The following is a 24,635-nucleotide window of genomic DNA, read 5'->3' as shown; positions in this document are numbered from 1 at the left end:
CCCAAATCCCATGGCTGCCATGACACTATATCTAATTAATTTCCTATATGTTAAGGCCCTTGGGCCTCTTGTTTGAAATAAAATTTGTTGAAAGAAATTGAAAATGATCCTGACATGGTCCTGACAAAGTGACACCATATATAATTAGTTTTACTATTGCCAAGGTAGTCAGATGACCGTTAAGGCCCTTTGGGCCTCTTGTTTTGTATTTAGACACTGACATATTGAAGTTCTCATTTGAATTACAATCATTAACTAGAGCAATAGCTTGTGCAGGTAAAACACTATTTCTATCTGAAAAATGTTAAGTAAGTAATGGTTATTGCATGGCTTTCGAGTAATAAGGGATTTATTACTCCCGAGCGAAGCGAGTGGGTTATAAGTCCCGAGTGACGAGAAATCATGCAATAACTGAATTACTGCATGCTCTTTAACCTCGAACAAAAAGACAGGTTGATTGAAAAAATACACACCTTTCCATCCCTATATCTTTACTTGTTTCAGGTTAAACAGAAATTCCATAAAAAAAAAATGATAATCAATATTTATTTCAGGTAAAACACAAGTTTTATCTGAAAAACAGTAATCAATTGTATTTACCATATTCACCATAAATAGAGCCAAGGCCACTTAAAGAAATATAACAAAGTGAGGGGGGCTTATTAGGAAATCAAAACATAAGCTGTAAACAAAATAATCTAAACAAGGCAGATTTTAACTCTTTCTGTACTCATGGCATATTAATCTGTCATAGTAAACATTGATATGCTGTCTTTCCTTGTGAAACCAATTAGGTAGGTATTACATTGTGATGCAAATGTGAAAGACTAGAGCAAGTTTATATACATGTCATAACTTGAATGTCATGTAATTAGCGATCGGTATACTTAATACTGATGTTATAGTCGTTTAATCATAACAGTGGTCAGCTGTTAAACATTTATTTTATGGGATGGTGGGGCGTTCATATAGCTTCAACCCATTCAAAAGAGGGCAGGAGTGCTTATACAAGGTGAGGGATGCTAATTACCTCAAATACAGTATTTCAGCTAAAACACAAGCTTCATCTGAAAAACGTTAACCGATTGTAATTACTTCTGGTATAACACAATTTAATTTTCATCTAGATAATGATAATTAATATGATATAGGTCGCACTCCCGGTTTTCAGGGAAAGAAGTTGCAATTTGTTCTCAGGAAAATACAGTACCTGTTAAATTGTATTTGAAAAAGGCATACAAATATTTATGACTAATTTTATACTATTGTTCTGCTGCAGGACACAAGGTAGAGGGCTGTGTATTGACAGAAGGACTGACAGGGGATTCACAGTCAGAGGATAGAGGGGAACTAGACACCATAGCAACAGGGGCAGACAACTCAGGTGAAAACATGGATTCAGAGGCAATGAAAGATGATAACGAGGGTCAGCAGACAACTGAACAGGAGACTGTTCCGACTGGAGACGAAGGACAGCAAGAAACAACAGAGGAGAAAACAGAGGAAAAAACAGAGGAAAAAACAGAAGTGGGTGATGAAAAAGAAGCAGAACCCACACAGGAAACAGAAACAAAAACTGAAGAACAGAAAGATGAAGAGGAGAAGTCTACATCAGAGAGTGGGCCAGCCGATCCTGTCGGTGGTGTAGTCGCAGCAGAGACAGCGAACGATTCTCAGACAGAGGAATCTAGCAAGCCAGAGGAGGAACAGAATGAACAGACAAATGAAGAGAGTAAAGAGGAAGAACAAAAACAGAAGGAGGAAGAAGAGAAACAGCAGCAACAGGAATCTATGTTAATGAATCAGAATGCAGAGAAAGAGGCATTCCAACAACTCATGGACCAAAATGTTAATTTGGAGTCAGAATTCAACAAAATGAAAAGTCAGTTTGATGAGATAAAAGGCAAATATGTAGCAATGGAATCAAAAGTGACTGAGGTTAGCAAGGAAAACGAGGAAAAGCAATTACACATTAGTAAACTGGAGGAGGAGATAAAGAAGCTCCGTAGCCAGATACACGACGGAGGGAGTGAGGACAGTGAACAGAAGATCAAAGATCTACAACAGCAGCTACTGAGGCTGGCAAAGGAGGACGAGGAGAAGGATAAAGAGATCAGCACTCTCAAAAAGGAGCTGGATAAAAAGGATGTAAAGTTGTCTGAGTATGGGAACGGAGGCACACAAAACCAACCGTCTAAGTCCTGTACCATACTATAACATTGATATCACTAGATCAGCATCTATTGGTCCCTACACTGGCTACCCAGGAATAGAACGGATGGATGTGCTAAAGTTTTAAGGTACTGTATTCAACCTAGTGAGTGCCCTGTGTGCAAAAATATGACCAAACTACAGTGTATGGTATTCATATTGTAAGTCTACATTTGATAAGTATTTTAGTTCAATGGCTATACTTTACCTTATGATAAAAGGTGAGCTTGAGAGATGCCTTTTAGTACGAGGGCACATATACGGTTGAATATGGTATACAGTATATATCAAGTGTCATTCTGATCTTACACTGGGTCAGAACTGGTGCCTGACCTTCAGCTGTAGAGGTCATAGGTCTACAACAAGTGTGGATGAGAATCAGATATGGACGTATAACAATAGGTGTAATTAACTGATGTTTTCAATATCTATAGATATGGATTTGGAACGAAAGTGGTGATACATAGTGTTAGCATTATGTTAAGGTTTGACAACATGAAGAATTACAACGAACTATTTACATTAAGCATTACATATGATAGTTAGAGAAGGGTTTCAGAAGACAATGTTATACACAGCCTGATGGTAGTGATATACTTAGGTTTACTGTGTATGGACATCAATATTAGATTTCTTTTCAGCTTCAACTTATAAACAGCAGTCAACTTCATGGAGACTACATACGTATTCCAATTCAAGAATGTAATAATTTCTTATCAAATTTTAAGAGATATAATCTGTTAGTTTTATTTTCCACTTGACATTCAAGAGAAAAGAACATTTAAGAATTAAGAAACAAATAGCAAACACAATTTTTTTGTGATTGAAAAATCTGTAGATTATGATGCTAATTTGGGGGTTAAAGTTATCTCCCTTGAGATTGATTTATTTCCTTTATCACTCCATTGGTGGAAGATAATGTGAACCCTATAAAATGAAATGTTGGCTGTGCATAAACTTTCAATGCCTTTGTGGTTGCTATAAAGACATGAATATTGATTATTTCACTGGCTAACAGCAAACATGAAATATAATACCAAAAAATGTATCGTATACTGGTATACATCATAGTATCTCCCATTAGTGGCCTAGCTACTGTATATTTCCTATAAGTAGACAGGGTAAGGGGTAACAACTAATATTTATAATGTTAAAAGATTAATAATGATACATCAGAATAGTTTCATCATTATCTTTCTGGTAATGCATTTAGTTTGAACAAACGAGATTGATATCAGCTGAACCTCAATTTGTAATGAAAGTTTATACACTGCATCTGTGAGCATACTGTCATACTCTTTAGCTTTAAAGGGACAATTTAATGAGGCCAGTTCTGTTATATTACCACGAGGCAAAATAGGACATAAATGTATTGAACTATATTCCTTATGAAACATGAAACAAGAAATATTGACAAATAACACGACATTGTTAAGTATTTTGATTGATACCGTTGAAATTCCAAATCGTTGATCAATAAGATTAAGCAAGTATAACATGTATGCTGTACCCATACCCGAGCCAAAGCAGTCGTACGTTAATCAAATGCAATATATCACCACTAAGGAGTTGGTGAAATTATATTTAGACAAGAACATGCACCTAATAACGTAAACACACTACTGTAAGGGCGATTTGACTAGTTCTAGACAAAAACTTCTTTACTACACTAGCAAGGACCAGAGTTCGGCATACAATATGTTGGACCACAATGTGTAATGGCGGACAGCAAGCAAGTTTGAATATTTCACATACATTTCACTACAGCGGGCGTTTCTGGCATATCACAGTAAAACCAACTAATCTAATTTCCATAAGAAATGGTTTGTTTCCAATATATATGCAAATTTTGATGTACTCTTAGACTGAATTGTCTGTTTAACAGGATTCCGTATTTGCATATTACAGAGTTATACGTTTCAGAGAAAACTGTGAATTGAGCTCATAAAATGATGACGTAACAATCGATACCTACCCTCAAGGGAGCTAACTCTGTAATCTACAAAGACGGAATACTACATTATGGTACATTGTTAGTTGCTCTGTCGAGTTAAAAATCAAACAAGGTGCTATGTCTGCATGATTGTAGGTATAATTAATAGTTAGATAACGGATTCCTTCATAACACACTAAAAGACAGACAAATTATCAAATTAATTCATTCTGAGAAAATCATGTGTTTTATGATTTCTGTTTTTAAGTTACACAAATGTTGAATGTATCCTAAAATTTTTACATCCTTTGAAAGTAGATTTACTACAGTGAGTTGTAAAAATACATTCCGATAATGATTTGTGATATCATTCTCAATTTGTATTTCCACTTTAATGAGATTTATGTTCAGTGTTATAATGATATGCATGTTCTTTGAAATTGATTCTTCTGTTATGATGTGACACGATATCAAGTCTTTTTCTTTAAATAGAGTTATCTGCTCCTAGGAGTCGATGTTGACATAACACATTAGAAATTCCTACCCCAAGGGTAGATAACCCTTCCTAGCCTGATCACAATTCGGCAGTTTATATGTACAGTAAATTTAATTTATTTACAACTTGTGTACTCCGTCCATGTTTATTTATGTGATAATTGAGATTTGTTGACCTTGTATGTTATGGACTGACATGTTCAAGTCCGTCTTAGGCTGTTTGGTTTATAGTCACTTCAGAAGATGTGAATTAAAAATCATCCTTTGTAGACAGGTGATCATTTTATTTGAAAAATATTGAAATGTGAAGCCATCCGTTATATAATATTAAGCTTCATAAATCACAAGATTGTGTTTTAAGTGGTCTTTTAACACAATGTCCACTGTATAATATTATCAGTTCATACAATCCTCAGCACATCAGTCACATTTTAAACTGTTGATTTATTTAATATCTAGGGATCATGATTATGTATTTATTCAGAATATCAAATTGATTGAAATTCCACGTGTATTGAGATTATCATTGCTATGTTTAATGAATTTGTTATGTGTAAAGGGGGATAACCCTTCATCCACTGTGATACTTTAAACTTTGGTTAGAATCCACATCTAATATTGTCTTTATCCTTACACATGTTTCACACAAAAATACAAAACAATTTTTTTTCTTGCTTTTGTTATTGTCTTTATCTACACATGTTTCACACAAAAATACAAAACAATTTTTTTTCTTGCTTTTGTTTATCTGCAAAATAGTACTTCATGCATTCCATATAGGGTATGGTGCTATGGAATTAATTATTTTAAATAAAATTAAATTTAATTAAAGAAGTTCAAGCTTTTCAATGATGGTAATAGTGTACAGTAAGCAGACTTTTGTTACTGAAGAAAAATACTAATTTTTCTGTTCCTGTTTTCATTCTTAACATTGAGATCAGTTTCAGATAAGAAGAAAGCCACAGTACATATATAAACCGATAGTTATAAGAAATTTAGTCCAATTATTAGGAATTGATGAGATTATTTTCTCTTTTTTTATTATTATTTTTTAACATTTGACATTACCGGGTTCAAGTAAGTTGTGAAGTTACAGGTAATCTTGTGAAGAATTATTTTATTAGAAACATGATCCGTCCAATTGTTGCTATTATTTATTAGATATTTTTGTCACAGCTTTCCATGGTAAAGTCATTGTCTCTTGATATATTGAACACTTGTATTGTTACCTGTACATAGGTACATTGTGTACACTAACGTGTTACCTGTTTATAGGTACATTGTATTGTTACCTGTACGGGGGTACATTCTGTACGATGTATTGTTGCCAGTACGTGGTACGATGTACTGTTACCTGTAAACGTTGAGCCATATATCTGTGATACATGTACCTCTTCTGAGGATATCTTGTAAATTATTGTATTGTATTTTTAGCTTTTTATCTGAAGAATTTTCTTTTCTACAAGTTTTTTTCTGCCATTAATTCTAGTGTTATATTAATTTATATTTAAAGTCACTCGTTATTCTGTAGTTTAGTATAGTGGCAATGATGGTCAGAGACTTTTATCTCCACATCAAATTAAAACAAGCCTTAACACTAAATTCTTTGTTCTTTGATGCTGATTAATTTTTGGCATTAACAATGTATGTAGAATACCTGGTTAAAAATTACACTTACTACTGTAATGCTTCCCAAATTTTATTTCACATACTTTCATCAATAGCAAAAACAGCATTTTTTCAACAGGAGACATTCGCAGCTATGAGTGAAAACAACATATTTTTATAAAATTGATTCATTCACCCCTGAAATTTCATAATTGACTGATCTAGTGTTTGATTTAGAAGAGTCTAAGCGTGTCTTCAGGGGTGAATGTGTTAATAGAATGTTTTCAACATAAGATCCCAGCTTAAATGTGTATATTTTGTATATGTTGAATGCCCTGGGAGACTGGTTTGTTGATGTAATAAGCTACCCATCCTATCCATGTCATACATGGCCATTTTTATTTCCCTTTTATGTCTTAAGTTCTCTTTACATTCTTAAACATGTAAAATTATCAGAATGACTTTCATAAAGAATAAATTAGTTATCAGTCTGTCTCTTTTGTTTGTTTTAATTGATTAATTAAGTAAATTTTATTATAATGAGTTAATATGACTTTATATGACAACATGTAGTCAAAGTAGAAAGTTGTTAGAAATTGATTCCTTAAAACTTTACTCTAATGCAATTTTAAGACGTTCCTATCAGCCTTACTTCCTGTCCTTAATTTGATTTGATTTTGAGACATTCCTTATCAGCATTTGTATAGCTATAAGATTTAACATTAAGATATCACTTTCTTAAATTATACATCTAATTTGATATTTAGACATTCCCCCATCAGGATTTAGACCTCATTTTCTTACATCCTACCCCTTGTTTGATTTTTGAGATATTCCTTCATCAGCATCAGACAACACTTCTTACATTCTACTGCTAATTTAATTTTGCAACATTCCCCATCAGTATTTGTAGAGCAAGAAGCTTGGACATTCAGACATCACTTCATTACATCCTACCTCTGTTTGATTTTGACACATTCAGCATAACAATTTGTAAATTTTCTTACATCCTGCCCTTGGTTTTTGATTTTTAGACATCCCATCAGCATTGGTAGAGCAATTTTTTTTTGTTTGTTTGTTTGTTTGATTTATTAACGTCCTATAACAGCTGTGGTCATGTAAGGACGGCCTCCCATGTATGCGTAGCGTTGCGTGTATGTTGTGCGAGGTGCGTGTTTTGGAGACTGCGGTATATTCGTGTTGTGTCTTTTTGTATAGTGGAACTTTTGCCCTTTTTATAGTGCTATATCACTGAAGCATGCCGCCGAAGACACCAAGCAACACACCCCACCCGGTCACATTATACTGACAACGGGCGAACCAGTCGTCCCACTCCCTGTATGCTGAGCGCTAAGCAGGAGCAGAAACTACCACTTTTATAGACTTTGGTGTGTCTCGGCCAGGGGACAGAACCCAGAGCCTTCCTCACAGGGGCGAACGCTCAACTCAAGGCCAAAATGAGGCGATGCCAAGGGAGGCATTAGGAAAGATAAAGTCAGTTAGGAAGAAGAGAAAAGATAAGATCCTAAATTTAGTCGCCTTTTACGATCATGCAATAGGGGCAGCAGGTATAATTCTAACGCCCTACCTGCAGGGCCATGGTAGAGCAAGAAGATTGAACATTTAAACATAACTTATCTATTTGATATTGGGACCTTTCCCATCAGCATTTGTAGAGCAAGAAGGTTGAAAATTTAGACATCACTGATCTAATTTGATATTGAGACATCCCCCATCAACATTTGTAGAGCAAGAAGGTTGAGCGTTTAGACATCACTTATCGAATTTGATATTGAGACATCCCCCATCAACATTTGTATTGTAAGAAGGTTGAACATTTACACATCAATGCCTTACATCTTACTTTTGATTTAATTTTGAATCATATTTCCATCAGCATGTGTAGAACTAGGACTTCCAGAACCTACCACTTGTTTTATCTTTAATATTTGTCGAAAAGTTAAAGTGATGAGACTCCCAAAATATTTTTGCAAATATGTATAAAAAAGGCATGTTCAAGTTTTGTGACTTATACCAAATTCATTTTGACATAGTTTCAAATAGACATAACATACATATATCTGAAACCAACCCTAATTTTACTTTAAGCAGAGCTTCTTCCACAAACCTATATGAAGTGGGAAAAGAGGGTCGCAAGCACTTCATACATGTTTCCATCAGCTATAAGCCAAACGTATTCCTAAAAAAGTCTACTGTCAACTCTTTCAAGGTAGACCTGCTTCACCACGTCAGATGATATATGAGGACCAAGAATTTTAGAAGTACGGAGACTATCGAACATTGAAAAGAGGAGTCAAGAAGATCAAATCGTGATCCTGTCATAAACTAAGTGAACCAGCGGATGATGGAATCGTAGGACGATTATAAAACTTTAGAGGACATTTTCAGTCCGTAAATAAACATTTTATTCGATTTTACTGACACATGTTTAGAAGATTTTAGTAAGGCCTTTCCAGATGGCCTTACCTAAACCAATCACAGTGGTGAGTAGTTGATCGCCGATTCCCATTTTGCCGCTTTCCACTTCTTTCCTCACAACTTCCCTTGTTGCATTCTCTGATTCAGCGTATTTCTTCTCCAGTTCTTTCAGTCGCTTCTCCTTATCATCATTCTGTTCACGTCTTGCATTGGATACCTTTTTTTTCATCCCTTGCAGCTGTTGTCGTAGTGTTTTTTTTAATTGATTAATTTAGTAAATTTTATCATAATGAGTTAATATGACTTTATATGACAACATGTAGTCAAAGTAGAAAGTTGTTAGAAATTGATTCCTTAAAACTTTACTCTAATGCAATTTTAAGACGTTCCTATCAGCCTTACTTCCTGTCCTTAATTTTGCAACATTCCCCATCAGTTATTTGTAGAGCAAGAAGCTTGGACATTCAGACATCACTTCATTACATCCTACCTCTGTTTGATTTTGACACATTCAGCATAACAATTTGTAAATTTTCTTATATCCTGCCCTTGGTTTTTGATTTTTAGACATCCCCATCAGCATTGGTAGAGCAAGAAGATTGAACATTTAAACATAACTTATCTATTTGATATTGGGACCTTCCCCATCAGCATTTGTAGAGCAAGAAGGTTGAAAATTTAGACATCACTGATCTAATTTGATATTGAGACATCCCCCATCAACATTTGTAGAGCAAGAAGGTTGAGCGTTTAGACATCACTTATCGAATTTGATATTGAGACATCCCCCATCAACATTTGTATTGTAAGAAGGTTGATCATTTACACATCAATGCCTTACATCTTACTTTTGATTTAATTTTGAATCATATTTCCATCAGCATGTGTAGAACTAGGACTTCCAGAACCTACCACTTGTTTTATCTTTAATATTTGTCGAAAAGTTAAAGTGATGAGACTCCCAAAATATTTTTGCAAATATGTATAAAAAAGGCATGTTCAAGTTTTGTGACTTATACCAAATTCATTTTGACATAGTTTCAAATAGACATAACATACATATATCTGAAACCAACCCTAATTTTACTTTAAGCAGAGCTTCTTCCACAAACCTATATGAAGTGGGAAAAGAGGGTCGCAAGCACTTCATACATGTTTCCATCAGCTATAAGCCAAACGTATTCCTAAAAAAGTCTACTGTCAACTCTTTCAAGGTAGACCTGCTTCACCACGTCAGATGATATATGAGGACCAAGAATTTTAGAAGTACGGAGACTATCGAACATTGAAAGAGGAGTCAAGAAGATCAAATCGTGATCCTGTCATAAACTAAGTGAACCAGCGGATGATGGAATCGTAGGACGATTATAAAACTTTAGAGGACATTTTCAGTCCGTAAATAAACATTTTATTCGATTTTACTGACACATGTTTAGAAGATTTTAGTAAGGCCTTTCCAGATGGCCTTACCTAAACCAATCACAGTGGTGAGTAGTTGATCGCCGATTCCCATTTTGCCGCTTTCCACTTCTTTCCTCACAACTTCCCTTGTTGCATTCTCTGATTCAGCGTATTTCTTCTCCAGTTCTTTCAGTCGCTTCTCCTTATCATCATTCTGTTCACGTCTTGCATTGGATACCTTCCTTTTCATCCCTTGCAGCTGTTGTCGTAGTGTTTCTATATCCGTCTGCATCTTTTTCACACTAGCGTCCGTTTTGACGATTCTGTCGCGCTCAGCCTCCAAGTCTAGTAGAGAATTCTGAAGTCGCTGGCTTACTTTACGCCCAGCACGTCGCTCCCCTTCAATTTGTGCTCGAATTGATCTGACGTCTTTGTCAATTTTTTCAGTTCGTTGTCGTCTATCTCTCCCAGTTTTACTTTCCCTGGATTCTGCCTCCCTTAGCTTCCTCTCTAATTCATACTGCTGTTCCTCGTACTTTTGGAGCATCTGTCTATGATATCTATCGTTTTCGTCCACCAGCTTTTCGATGTCACGTCGCTTGTTCTCCTCTGCCATGCTTTTGATCTCTGCTTCCCTCATCCTGATGACGTTCTCTGCCTCCGTGTACATGTCGTTTGTATAATATCGCCCTTGGTTCGTTTCGTAAAGTTCTTCAACCATTTCCATCAGTTCGTCAACCTGACGCGATACCTCTTGCGATGTCCCTTTGTTGTTGAATCCGACACAGCGTCCACGACAACGTTTCAGGACGCTTGCCAGTCCGGATGGAATTCGCCTCAGATGATCATCAAGTGTCATTCGCTCGTCGTGTAGGCTATCCATTCCTGTAAATAGGACAATCATATATTTCTCAACTGATTTACCAAAACTTTCTATGAAATGTTCCACTGAATCACGTTCTTCTTGTGTAAAACGCCCGATGCGAAGGACGAGAATAAAGGCATGTGGTCCCGGTGCTGTTATCCCTATGCACTTGACGATCTCTTTAGTCGTCTCATCATTATCTACATCCGTGTCGAATATTCCCGGAGTGTCGACCACGTGGATTTCTTTTCCGTTCCTTTGGACCACGCCTCGTCGACAGGCTCGGGTGATGGATACTCCAGAAATTTGGGAGCGGAAATAGTCGCCGCTCAAAATACTATTACCAGTTGCGCTTTTTCCGCTTCCGGTTTTACCTAAAAGAACCAATCGTCGTTCTTTACTATCCACACATTCATCCCACACCGGTTTGTTGTTATTCCTTGACCTTGGATTTGACCTGGGGTTTCTGGAACTTGGGGTCGAGTCATTAAATGGGCCTGGTGAGGGAGTTCTAGCCGTCCTGGCCCGCCTGGGTCCTACAACATATCAACCAATAATTCTTGCTAGCATGAAAGACTTCCGCGGGACAATCAGTATTCATTTGTAAGGAAAAGAATCATCAGAATAGGATAACAAACAAACTGGTGTTTATAAAACATATGGTGTCATACAAAGAGTGTGCACACCCGAAATCAATTTGACATTATGATCTGGTTTAGATAATATAAACTGACAACTATTATCGAAGAGAGCTAATCATTAACAGTAAGGATATCTCACTTCTGTCATCCTCTTGCGTCCAGCGTCTGTTTTGACTGGATCTGTCTGGATTTCTACTAACAGGTGGATTGTTTTCTTTGTATGATGGCGAAGGGGGTCTGTGCGGATATCTCATCCTGTCATCATGCGGTGGTCCTCTGGGACATACCTGCGTCTCCCTTGGCCGTGAAGAACCTCCCTGCTGCCCATTGTAGCATGAGGGACCACTCTGCGGTCCTCCAGATCGTGTAGAATATTCCTGTTCTGTCCCTGACCGTGAAGAACCTCCCTGTTGTCCACCATAGCGCGAGGGACCACCCTGCGGTCCTCCATATCGTGTAGAATATTCCTGATCTGCGCCTGACCGTGAAGAATATACCCGCTGATCTCCCGGACGTGTAGACTTGTGACACATCGTACATTTGTGCGACGCAGTTTTGTTATAGTAGGTGCATTCTGAACATTTCCATGGACTTCCGGCTTGGTCGTCTTCTGAACAAATAACACACGTATTTCTTATTTGATGAGATATATAGGGAAAGTGTTACGTAGCGAATGCTATTCTATTTCAAACTAAAATAACATTCAGTTGGATGAAATGGGGCTACAGTGTATTCTAATAGAACGATCCTCACTATCCGATTCTTAAATCCATCTAACTGCAAATAGTTAATAATTTCATAACAATGGAAACTGTTTGAATTTATACAAGATTGTCCTATACACATGACGTTTTTCCTTTGAAATTAAAATAATGTTATACCGATATTTAGGTTGACCTACAACGAATAAAACGTACCCGGCCGTACTGTATCTTAAGACGGAAACAGAATCGAAAAATCTTATGAGCTACAATAGCTGCAGCTAAGGTTGACCTACCGTATCTTGTTCGAGCTCCATATCTTTTCGGGGGAGGATCATCTGAACCTCGATCTGAAGACTGCCCCCTGCCTCTGGATACACTGTCCCAATCGTACTTGACTCCATTCCTACCACCTCGTCTCCCGGATGACGACTTCCGGCGCGAATAGTGATCACCGTCCTTTCTGTGTTGTCCACATGAGTTACATGTGACGTCACGCTCGCCGTTGATGCCGTTGCAGAGACTGCATTCCCAATTGTTTCTAGAAGCTGGCAAAAACAAAAGATGGGCATAAGAATAAAACCAAAACTGAAACTCAAAAATGGCAAAATAAAGAGAAAATATATTGTTAAATTGGCAACTTCTATACAAATTAGGCGATCACATATGGGTCATATAATATTATGTTATATGAATATTACCGAGCTGTAATGGGGATTGCGAAATTTCTCTAAAGGTCATGCGAAAGAAGTCCTACGTCCTAGAATGTAGGACGAGCTAGCACATGTATGTGATGCTGCCATGTTGCTGTCCAAAATGAACATTTGAGTAAATGACATTCTCATTCTCCACGATTGCCTTTCAAAGTATTTCCACTATTCTCAGTGGCTTGTACAAACGTTGAGTTCTTCAGGGTGCCGTCCTATGGTCATTATTCTTTTTTGTAATAAACACGCACTCCAGAAAATCTTTTTGACATTTGAAAAATATTAAGAACATTTGATTTAAACTTTATTCATTTTACATCGATTGCGAAACAAGTTATACAACTTATACAAATCACTTTCGATGGCCCTCGAGGGGTCTTAGAGTTAGAGGAGAAACCAGAGTGCCCGGGAAAACCTCACGTGGACTGGCAGGTGACCTCTGACATTTTCACGCCCGACTCTTGGTGTGCCCTTATAAACCAACAAGTTACCCCTCCTCTATTATCTCCCCTTAAAACCACAGAAACCTCCAGTATATATATTTCCAAAATCACAGTCCAATATTTTCATCTCCCCTCAAAACCACAAAACCTCCGGTATATATATTTCCAAAATCACAGTCCAATATTTCCATCTCCCCTCAAAACCACAAAAACCTCCAGTATATATATTTCCAAAATCACAGTCGTATATTTTCATCTCCCCTCAAAACCACAAAAACCTCCGGTATACATATTTTCCAAAATCACAGTCCAATATATTCATCTCCCCTCAAAATCACAGAAACCTCCAGTATATATATTTCCAAAATCACAGTCCAATATTTTCATCTCCCCTCAAAACCACAAAAACCTCCAGTATATATATTTCCAAAATCACAGTCCAATATTTTCATCTCCCCTCAAAATCACAAAAACCTCCAGTATATATATTTCCAAAATCACAGTCCAATATTTTCATCTCCCCTCAAAATCACAAAAACCTCCAGTATATATATTTCCAAAATCACAGTCCAATATTTTCATCTCCCTCAAAATCACAGAAACCTCCAGTATATATATTTCCAAAATCACAGTCCAATATTTTCATCTCCCCTCAAAACACAAAAACCTCCAGTATATATATTTCCAAAATCACAGTCCAATATTTTCATCTCCCTCAAAACCACAGAAACCTCCAGTATATATATTTCCAAAATCACAGTCCAATATTTTCATCTCCCCTCAAAACCACAAAAACCTCCGGTATATATATTTCCAAAATCACAGTCCAATATTTTCATTCCCTCAAAACCACAAACCTCCAATATATTTCCAAATCACAGTCCAATATTTTCATCTCCCTCAAAACACAAAAACCTCCAGTATATATATTTCCAAAATCACAGTCCAATATTTATATCCCCTCAAAATCCACAAAACCTCCGTATAATATATTTCCAAAATCACAGTCCAAATTTTCATCTCCCTCAAAATCACAAAAACCTCCAGTATATATATTTCCAAAATCACAGTCCAATATTTTCATCTCCCCTCAAAACACAAAACCTCCAGTATATATATTTCCAAAATCACAGTCCAATATTTTCATCTCCCCTCAAAATCACAAAAACCTCCAGTATATATATTTCCAAAATCACAGTCCAATATTTTCATCTCCCCTCAAAATCACAAAAACCTCCGGTATATATATTTCCAAAATCACAGTCCAATATTTTCATCTCCCCTCAAAATCACAGAAACCTCCAGTATATATATATTTCCAAAATCACAGTCCAATATTTTCATATCCTCTCAAAACCACAGAAACCTCCGCTATACATATTTTCCAAAATCACACAGTCCAATATTTTCATCTCCCCTCAAAATCACAAAAACCTCCAGTATATATATTTCCAAAATCACAGTCCAATATTTTCATCTCCCCTCAAAACCACAAAAACCTCCAGTATATATATTTCCAAAATCACAGTCCAATATTTTCATCTCCCCTCAAAACCACAAAAACCTCCAGTATATATATTTCCAAAATCACAGTCCAATATTTTCATCTCCCTCAAACACAAACCCCTATATATATTTCCAAAATCACAGTCCAATATTTTCATCTCCCCTCAAAACCACAAAAACCTCCAGTATATATATTTCCAAAATCACAGTCCAATATTTTCATCTCCTCTCAAAATCACAAAAACCTCCAGTATATATATTTCCAAAATCACAGTCCAATATTTTCATCTCCCCTCAAAACCACAAAAACCTCCGGTATATATATTTCCAAAATCACAGTCCAATATTTTCATCTCCCCTCAAAATCACAGAAACCTCCAGTATATATATATTTCCAAAATCACAGTCCAATATTTGTATATCCTCTCAAAACCACAAAAACCTCCGGTATATATATTTCCAAAATCACAGTCCAATATTTTCATCTCCCCTCAAAATCACAAAAACCTCCAGTATATATATTTCCAAAATCACAGTCCAATATTTTCTTCTCCCTTCAAAATCACAGAAACCTCCAGTATATATATTTCCAAAATCACAGTCCAATATTTTCATCTCCTCTCAAAACCACAAAAACCTCCAGTATATATAGTATATATATTTCCAAAATCACAGTCCAATATTTTCATCTCCCCTCAAAATCACAAAAACCTCCAGTATATATATTTCCAAAATCACAGTCCAATATTTTCATCTCCTCTCAAAACCACAAAAACCTCCAGTATATATATTTCCAAAATCACAGTCCAATATTTTCATCTCCCCTCAAAATCACAGAAACCTCCAGTATATATATATTTCCAAAATCACAGTCCAATATTTGTATATCCCCTCAAAACCACAAAAACCTCCGGTATATATATTTCCAAAATCACAGTCCAATATTTTCATCTCCCCTCAAAACCACAAAAACCTCCAGTATATATATTTCCAAAATCACAGTCCAATATTTTCATCTCCCCTCAAAATCACAAAAACCTCCAGTATATATATTTCCAAAATCACAGTCCAATATTTTCATCTCCCCTCAAAATCACAGAAACCTCCAGTATATATATTTCCAAAATCACAGTCCAATATTTTCATCTCCCCTCAAAATCACAGAAACCTCCGGTATATATATTTTCCAAAATCACAGTCCAATATTTTCATCTCCCCTCAAAATCACAGAAACCTCCAGTATATATATTTCCAAAATCACAGTCCAATATTTTCATCTCGTCTCAAAGCCACAAATCCTCCGGTATATATATTTCCAAAATCACAGTCCAATATTTTCATCTCCCCTCAAAATCACAAAACCTCCAGTATATATATTTCCAAAATCACAGTCCAATATTTTCATCTCCCCTCAAAACCACAAAAACCTCCGGTATATATATTTCCAAAATCACAGTCCAATATTTTCATCTCCCCTCAAAACCACAGAAACCTCCAGTATATATATTTCCAAAATCACAGTCCAATATTTTCATCTCCCCTCAAAACCACAAAAACCTCCGGTATATATATTTCCAAAATCACAGTCCAATATTTGTATATCCCCTCAAAACCACAAAAACCTCCGGTATATATATTTCCAAAATCACAGTCCAATATTTTCATCTCCTCTCAAAACCACAAAAACCTCCGGTATATATATTTCCAAAATCACAGTCCAATATTTGTATATCCCCACAAAACCACAAAACCTCCGGTATATATATTTCCAAAATCACAGTCCAATATTTTCATCTCCTCTCAAAATCACAAAAACCTCCGGTATATATATTTCCAAAATCACAGTCCAATATTTTCATCTCCCCTCAAAACCACAAAAACCTCCGGTATATATATTTCCAAAATCACAGTCCAATATTTTCATCTCCCCTCAAAATCACAGAAACCTCCAGTATATATATTTCCAAAATCACAGTCCAATATTTTCATCTCCCCTCAAAACCACAAAAACCTCCGGTATATATATTTCCAAAATCACAGTCCAATATTTTCATCTCCCTCCCTCAAAATCACAAAACCTCCAGTATATATATTTCCAAAATCACAGTCCAATATTTTCATCTCCCCCTCAAAATCACAAAAACCTCCAGTATATATATTTCCAAAATCACAGTCCAATATTTTCATCTCCCCTCAAAATCACAAAAACCTCCAGTATATATATTTCCAAAATCACAGTCCAATATTTTCATCTCCCCTCATAACTACAAAAACCTCCAGTATATATATTTCCAAAATCACAGTCCAATATTTTCATCTCCCCTCAAAACCACAAAAACCTCCGGTATATATATTTCCAAAATCACAGTACAATATTTTCATCTCCCCTCAAAACCACAAAAACCTCCGGTATATATATTTCCAAAATCACAGTCCAATATTTTCATCTCCCCTCAAAATCACAGAAACCTCCGGTATACATATTTCTGAAATCACAGTCAAATATTTTCATCTCCCCTTAGAACCACTGAAATCTGTCTATATTTCAAAAACTACAGTCCATTACCTCCCCTTATTCCTATAGATAGTAATACATTCCTCTATGTATTAACCCCTTATCGCCAAATAATGCCCCCTCTAATAGGGAACTAACGCACCTCTCGTTATATCAGAACTAAAGAACATTGATATCATTATTTTCAGCTTCGCAGGAAATGATTTCCCCGAAAAAAGAGATAAAGATGCTTTTTTGAAGATAATATTGTTGTGAACCGTATTGTAGTTTCCTTGTTGAAACAATACTTCTTAATGGGAAAAGTGTTATATGACTTTTAATGTTATTTTTGCTATATCTTACAAAAATACTTCAGGTGCTTCAGTAATTTTTTACATTGATTATGAGAGTTGTGTCGTAATCACATTTCAAGAACTGGTGAATCGAATTGGTAAACAACTTCATCGTATCGGGAGTACCACCCACTAATTTGCTAGAAAAATATCTAAATATTCTATTTTTTAAACAAAAACGAACTAAATCTGTTTGAGTGCTCGTTTTTTCTGGGGCTTTTCCTAATCACCCTAACCACTAGTACCTCGTGTGGTTGTCGTGTTGTTTATAACAACGTGGAAGAGGAAAATAACCTTCCGTAGATATGAAATATTGAAAGTCATGATAGTTATTGAGTCAAAAGTCAAAAGAATAATAACAAAAATAAAACGGGAGATTAATTAGAGAAAACTTTTAACTTATGATTTAGAATGCGACTTACCCATAACAGAGTTCCAGCTCCTAACTGCTCAGGTCACGATGATACATTGGGGTAAACCAAGGAGATATTTCCGGCCATTCGCCATTTATTTCCTTGTATTACAAATAAACACGATATTTACGCTTCACTATCAATCTTTATTTCACTTGCTTATGTCACGCAAAAAAAATGCGCACACAACATGTAGGCCTATTCTAAATTGAATTAAATAAAATGTTATCCTCTCAATTCTTCAATTTGATATGAAAATGAAATATTTTCACTGTCAAATGATTAACTTATTACATTGTATATAGATATCTACTGCTATTTTTGTGCAAATAATTATAATACATGAACGTCGAATTTCATTATTAATTTGGCTACAAATAATAAACATATAATACTTTCTTATGTTGTAAAATGACTTAGGACACCTTCATTATAATGCATTGTAAGCAAGGTATCGGCCAAAACTTAAATTGAATACACTAACTGGAAATTTATAGCAGAGATAAGCTGTATAAAATTCTGACGAAAGCAAACAATATGATTAAGTTTCACACTTGTGTGTTTGTGTCCGACAATCTGCTTAAATAACTAAAACGTGGCTTCTGTAAAAAAATATTATACATCTATTGTTACCTGATCATGTAGTCTGAGCGAAGGGAGACAACTGCTACCTAGTTACATTATCAAAGTTACATTACATTCTGTCTGATGTAATCTATCCGATACTTTTTTATGGGAGAGTTTTTTTGAGATTATCAAATAAATATGGTTACCGGAATTATTTAGAAGTCCCTTCAGAATGTTGAATTGTACATGAGTTGTTATCAATAGCGGATCTAATAGGCCTGTGGAATTTATTAAACGACATTCAGTTATTTGATATGTCATTCGCCATTTATTCCCTTGCCTTTACGGGTTTTATAAATTTTATATAACGTAGCCACGAGTGTAAGATTCTTTTCATCACATAACTAGTGTGTATGCAAATATAGACGAAACTTTCAATTTTATGTCTTCATAAGAGTGGAGAAATCAGACTCGGATTTGACGTTTCCGTTCACCGAGACATTCGTGTGACGTCATATTTTCATTATAACGTCATTATTACCTGTGCCATCACACTAATGTTATTACACATGTGTCTGGCTATATTTATGACATTGGCTACCGAAATGTGCGTTTTAAATAAATAAATAATTATAATAATATTGGACGCAGGCATAATGCCTATATATTCAGATCGGTAATCATACTATACATCCCGACTATTAATAAGTTCAGTATTATCTATCTCATGATTAAAGAAGAATTCGGGCTGACCCCAATGCTTATCCAAGCGAGATTCAATGTTTTTATTGATGGTGACGTAACCACGGCTTCGGGAAGAGAGTTCCAGTGATTGATGATCCGCTCCTTGAATGAATACTTTCTTATATTTAGACGACTTCGTCGTTTTGATAAAGTCAAAGAGTGGCCCCTAGTTCTTTTGTTGTTATTTTGAATTAAAAATCCCCTGTTTTGTTCAATATCTATATAGACTATACAAATACTTGAATTGGCACGATCAGTCAATTAAAAAAAAACATGTGAATTTTGGCGACTTTTTAGCCCACCATCATCTGATGGTGAGCTATTCAAATCGCCCTGCGTCCGTGGTCCGTCGTCCGTCGTCCGTCCGTAAACAATGCTTGTTATCACTATTTCTTAAAAACTGCTGCAGGGATTTTGTTCAAACTTCACATGGAGGGTCCCCTTGGTCCATATTTGTGCCATACAGATTTTGAGGCTGATCGGAAAAACAATATGGCCGCCAGGCAGCCATCTTTGATTTTGGCAGTTGAAATTTGTTATCGATATTTCTTGAGAACTACTGAAGGGATTTTGTTCAAACTTCACATGTAGGGTACCTTTGGTCCCTAGTTATGCTATACAGATTTTGAGGCTGATCAGAAAAACAAGATGGCCGCCACGCCAGGCGGCTATCTTGGATTTTAATAGTTAAGGTTTGATATCCCTATTAGGCTATTTCTCAAAAAGTGCTGAAGGGATCTTTCTCAAATTTAATATGTAGGTTCCCCTAGGGCCCTTGTTGTGCATATTGCATTTTTGGACCAATCGGCGAACAAGATGGCCGCCAGGCCGCCATCTTGGATTTTGATAGTTAAAGTTTGTTATGGCTATTTCTCAGATAGTACTGAAGGGATCTGTCTCAAATTTCATATGTAGGTTCCCCTAGGGACCAAGTTGTGCATATTACATTTTGGGACCGATCGGTCAACAAGATTGCCGCCAGGCAGCCATCTTGGATTTTGTTATTCAAAGTTTGTTATCGCTATTTCTCAGAAAGTACTGAAGGGATCTGTCTCAAATTTCACATGTAGGTTCCCCTAGGGCCCTAGTTGTGCATATTGTGATTTGGGACCGATTGATCAACAGGATGGCCGCCAAGGAGTCATCTTGGATTTTGATAGTTGAAGTTTGTTACCGCTATTTCTCAAAAGGTACTGAAGCGATCTGTCTCAAATTTTATATATAGTATTTTTGAAAAAGTTTAAAAAGTAGAGAAAAGATCCATCTTTCCTTTGTCAGATATAGATCATTCTTTGGTGGGCGCCAAGATCCCTCTGGGATCTCTTGTTTCGTTTTAATATAATAAGATCCTTGAACCAAAAAGCAGAAAACAAAGGTTAGGCCTCTATTTTTCGTATCTTTACTGGAATTATGAGCTGAAACTTGACTAGAATAATACTGAGATGGCCTCGACCAAAGGTTACATGTTGTAAACTTAGCTATCGTGAATTTCAGGGGCAGTCACTATGAAAGGCCGTTCATATCAGAAACGAGATAATTAATGCGTTAACATTTAACGCGTTAAACGTTTATAACATTTACGCGTTAAAAGTAACTGTTAATGCGTTAATTGTTAACGCGTCAAATTATCTCGTTTCTGACATGAACGGCCTTTCATAAGTCACCACCTTCAAAAAAAGATTTATGCTAAAATTTTCCAATTTCAGCTTGTGTCATAGCGCTTAAAGTTTGTAGATATGTAAACAGCATTAATTAATAAAACTGTTGTTACTATCTGAATAATTATTACTCGGATTCTTCACAAACCACTCGAAATATTAGATGTTTTCTGTGACAAAATATATTATAATTTTCCGGATTCCGGATCCGTGTTCTTCCGGTTTGATTTACAGCGCCCCACGCTTCTGGAAGCTAAAGGCTAGTGACCTTGCCATAGGACTAGGTAGCTGGATCAAGTTTTTGTTGTAGCTTTACAAGGTGTATTATTTCAAACATGGCATCTGAATCTGAAAGAATCGTCGTTATTGCTATAGACGGGAGTGAGACAGCTCGAAAGGCATTCAATTGTAAGTAGGCACACCGTTTCTTCTAAAGAATTAGGTTGAGAAATATCAGCTGAATGTTGCACATGCGTAACGTTAACGTTAGCTTACTTTATCGTTACTGGTCATGCTCTATTTTGATTCTTCTTATCTATTCATCTTAAATAATTGTATTGATGATTATTAATAAAACTATTAACACAAGTTATTATTTTGCGTGTTTTTATGATAACGATTGTACAACGGTTAGTACAGGGACTGGGACTCTAAGTGGGCGGGGCATTCGAGTAGATATACACCATGCGTGAGTTTTATATGGATCCAATGTGACAAAGAATATACTAGTTAGACCTATCTCTTTCTTTAAATTCATATCCCGTTAGTCTTCTGGTATTTCGGGCATATCTACAATGCAGATATTAAATCTAAACTCTGCAAGACAAAAGCCATGGTGTTGTTATATTCTGTTTAGAGAAAATTGCTGGTATTCAAAGGGCTACTACACATATGCAAGTCCGAAATTCTGTTGATCTTGCTATAGACATAACAAATACCATCAGTATTAACATCAGATTGATACAATACATGATAAAAATTGTATCTTAATCAGGAAAAGGCATCCATATGATGGTTATCTTTAATTCTATATTGCTATATATATATATATATATATATCTATATCCAAAAGCCGTGTAAACTTCAAGGAGTCGTGTCTTTTTAGAATATGATTATAAACAGCTAGCCCTACAGCTTTTTGGCATAGTATATACTTTGCAAGCTTTTCTTTGTTTTTGTCGATTGTTAATAATTTGCTTACCAAATATCTTATACGATAAATTAAAAACTAATTTAATTTTTATTGCTGAGATCTCTTAATCTATACAAAGACAAATTTACAATTTATTTTAAAAATATCAGAATTAACTTAGTTGTAATATATGATTGTTCATAAGTATTGAGAATTCAATGCCCTTGCATTGCTTTTGTTACATGTTTACTGTGCACAGTGACACATCTTGTTGATTTGTCCAGCATCAGCTTATGATCAATATAACGACTTGATTATTTATTTAGATTAAAGCAGCTAAATATAAGGCTAAATCAAATGGAACCAGACATGCTACTTTTCTGAGACAATGTATCAGGTATAGAGATGGACTGGGTTTATCTTACTTTATCATAGCTAAATAGTACCCTAGCTAGGCCTGTAACCAGACATAGTCCAACTCATCCTTTCATAGAAATATTATAATTATTATTATGTGATTTAATGCATGGTGCATGGGGAATCGCTGTCATATGCATAATACATTTATTATATAACGGTAAACTGAATTAATTATACTTCTTTAAAAATAGAATTTCATTCAAGTAAAACAAGGGTTATATCTTCTAATCTAATTGAAGTCCTAAAACCTGTGCATCTATTACTGGGATGTTGATTTCACAGGGCCTGACACCAGAAAGCTTATTAATGAAGACAATGAGGAGTAATGTGCTGACACTCACTTATCACTAACCTTGACAGTCTGTAGGTGACTGTCGGTTATAGTGAAGGGCACACTCACCTGTATATGGAACAGCAGTTTAGGTCTGTTTTGCATTTAATGTGACAGGTATGAATAAATAAATGAGCATGACGACATGAATGTGTGTCAGATGTGTACTGACCATTTTAGGTTACTAAGAACACATGTGTTCATTAACTCCATATATTATGGCATGTGTCCTCAGGCACCACATCTGATGTTCAGCAGGGTAGTACACAATACAGATTTAAGTGGTCCATCACTGGGGCACCAAGAGGGTAATACATAATACCTGACTAAGTGGTCCATCACTGGCAGGGGCACCAACAGGGTAATACACAATACCTGACTTAAGTGGTCCATCACTGGCCGGGGCACCAACAGGGTAATACACAATACAGATTTAAGTGGTCCATCACTGGGGCACCAAGAGGGTAATACACAATACTGATTTAAGTGGTCCATCACTGGGGCACCAACAGGGTAATACATAATACCTGACTAAGTGGTCAATCACTGGGGTACCAACAGGGTAATACACAATACCTGACTAAGTGATCCATCACTGGGGCACCAGCAGGGTAATACACAATACCTGACTAAGTGGTCCATCACTGGGGCACCAGCAGGGTAATACACAATACCTGACTAAGTGGTCCATCACTGGGGCACCAACAGGGTAATACACAATACCTGACTTAGTGGTCCATCACTGGGGGCACCAACAGGGTAATACACAATACCTGAATAAGTGGTCCATCACTGGGGCACCAACAGGGTAATACACCATACCTGACTAAGTGGTCCATCACTGGCCGGGGCACCAGCAGGGTAATACACAATACCTGACTAAGTGGTCCATCACTGGGGCACCAACAGGGTAATACACAATACCTGACTAAGTGGTCCACCACTGGCCGGGGCACCAGCAGGGTAATACACAATACCTGGCTAAGTGGTCCATCACTGGGGCACCAACAGGGTAATACACAATACCTGGCTAAGTGGTCCATCACTGGGGCACCAACAGTCCATCACAGGGGCACCAACAGAGTAATACACAATACCTGACTAAGTGATCCATCACTGGGGCACCAGCAGGGTAATATACAATACCTGTTTAAGTGGTCCATCATTGGGGCACCAATAGGGTAATACACAGTACCTGGAGAGTTCTGGATAAGGTTGATCGCCAGTGACTGCAGTAGTGTAATTGGTAGAACATCCTCCTAGTGCAGTATAACCCCTCTAATTCAAACTCTCGTTCCTCGATTGAAGAATACCTCTCTTACGTCGAACTGATTATAATGTCATGACCATGGCCCTATATTTTTAACCCCTGATTGTTCGAACCACTATTCGTTTGAATTGAATATCCCCTATTCCTCGAATAGATATATCCTAGTTAAATCAAGCATGTATTTGTAGAATAGGTGTTTGGCCATTGAGAAATTTTCAAACTTTATTTTTATGTAATACATATTTTTTTTCCAAGTTGAAAAAATACTTTCATAAAAGTTCCAAATGCTGAAAATTACGGTAA

General features: G+C 36.2%; 2 protein-coding genes across 3 annotated transcripts in view; one reads left to right on the top strand and one right to left on the bottom strand.

Moving 5' to 3' along the window:
- Window positions 1-5,315, top strand: part of LOC138304823 (protein starmaker-like) — a 29,367-nt gene extending 24,052 nt beyond the window's left edge. Inside the window, exon 3 of the mRNA XM_069245133.1 lies at window positions 1,280-5,315. Within this exon, the coding sequence (XP_069101234.1) occupies window positions 1,280-2,217 (938 nt within the window). The 3' untranslated portion in view covers window positions 2,218-5,315. The remainder of the gene's footprint in view (window positions 1-1,279) is intronic.
- Window positions 5,316-8,936: 3,621 nt separating this feature from the next.
- On the bottom strand, window positions 8,937-18,336 carry LOC138304822 (uncharacterized). 2 transcript variants are annotated; one of them, XM_069245130.1, is made up of 4 exons: window positions 18,220-18,336; window positions 12,591-12,842; window positions 11,733-12,203; window positions 8,937-11,488 (listed from the first exon to the last, which is right to left on the bottom strand). In XM_069245130.1, exons 1-4 carry the CDS (start codon window positions 18,221-18,223, stop codon window positions 10,119-10,121), a joined length of 2,097 nt encoding a protein of 698 aa, XP_069101231.1. In that variant the 5' UTR covers window positions 18,224-18,336; the 3' UTR covers window positions 8,937-10,118. The 2 variants fall into 2 exon arrangements, with proteins under 2 accessions (XP_069101231.1, XP_069101233.1); XM_069245132.1 differs by having other exon boundaries at window positions 11,733-12,200.
- Between the last annotated feature and the right edge of the window lie 6,299 nt (window positions 18,337-24,635).

The sequence above is a fragment of the Argopecten irradians genome, chromosome 12 (assembly GCF_041381155.1).
Source record: "Argopecten irradians isolate NY chromosome 12, Ai_NY, whole genome shotgun sequence".
Lineage (NCBI taxonomy): Eukaryota > Metazoa > Mollusca > Bivalvia > Pectinida > Pectinidae > Argopecten > Argopecten irradians.
The sequence above is the reverse complement of the archived record's forward strand: the minus strand, read 5'-3'. Positions and strand labels throughout refer to the sequence as shown.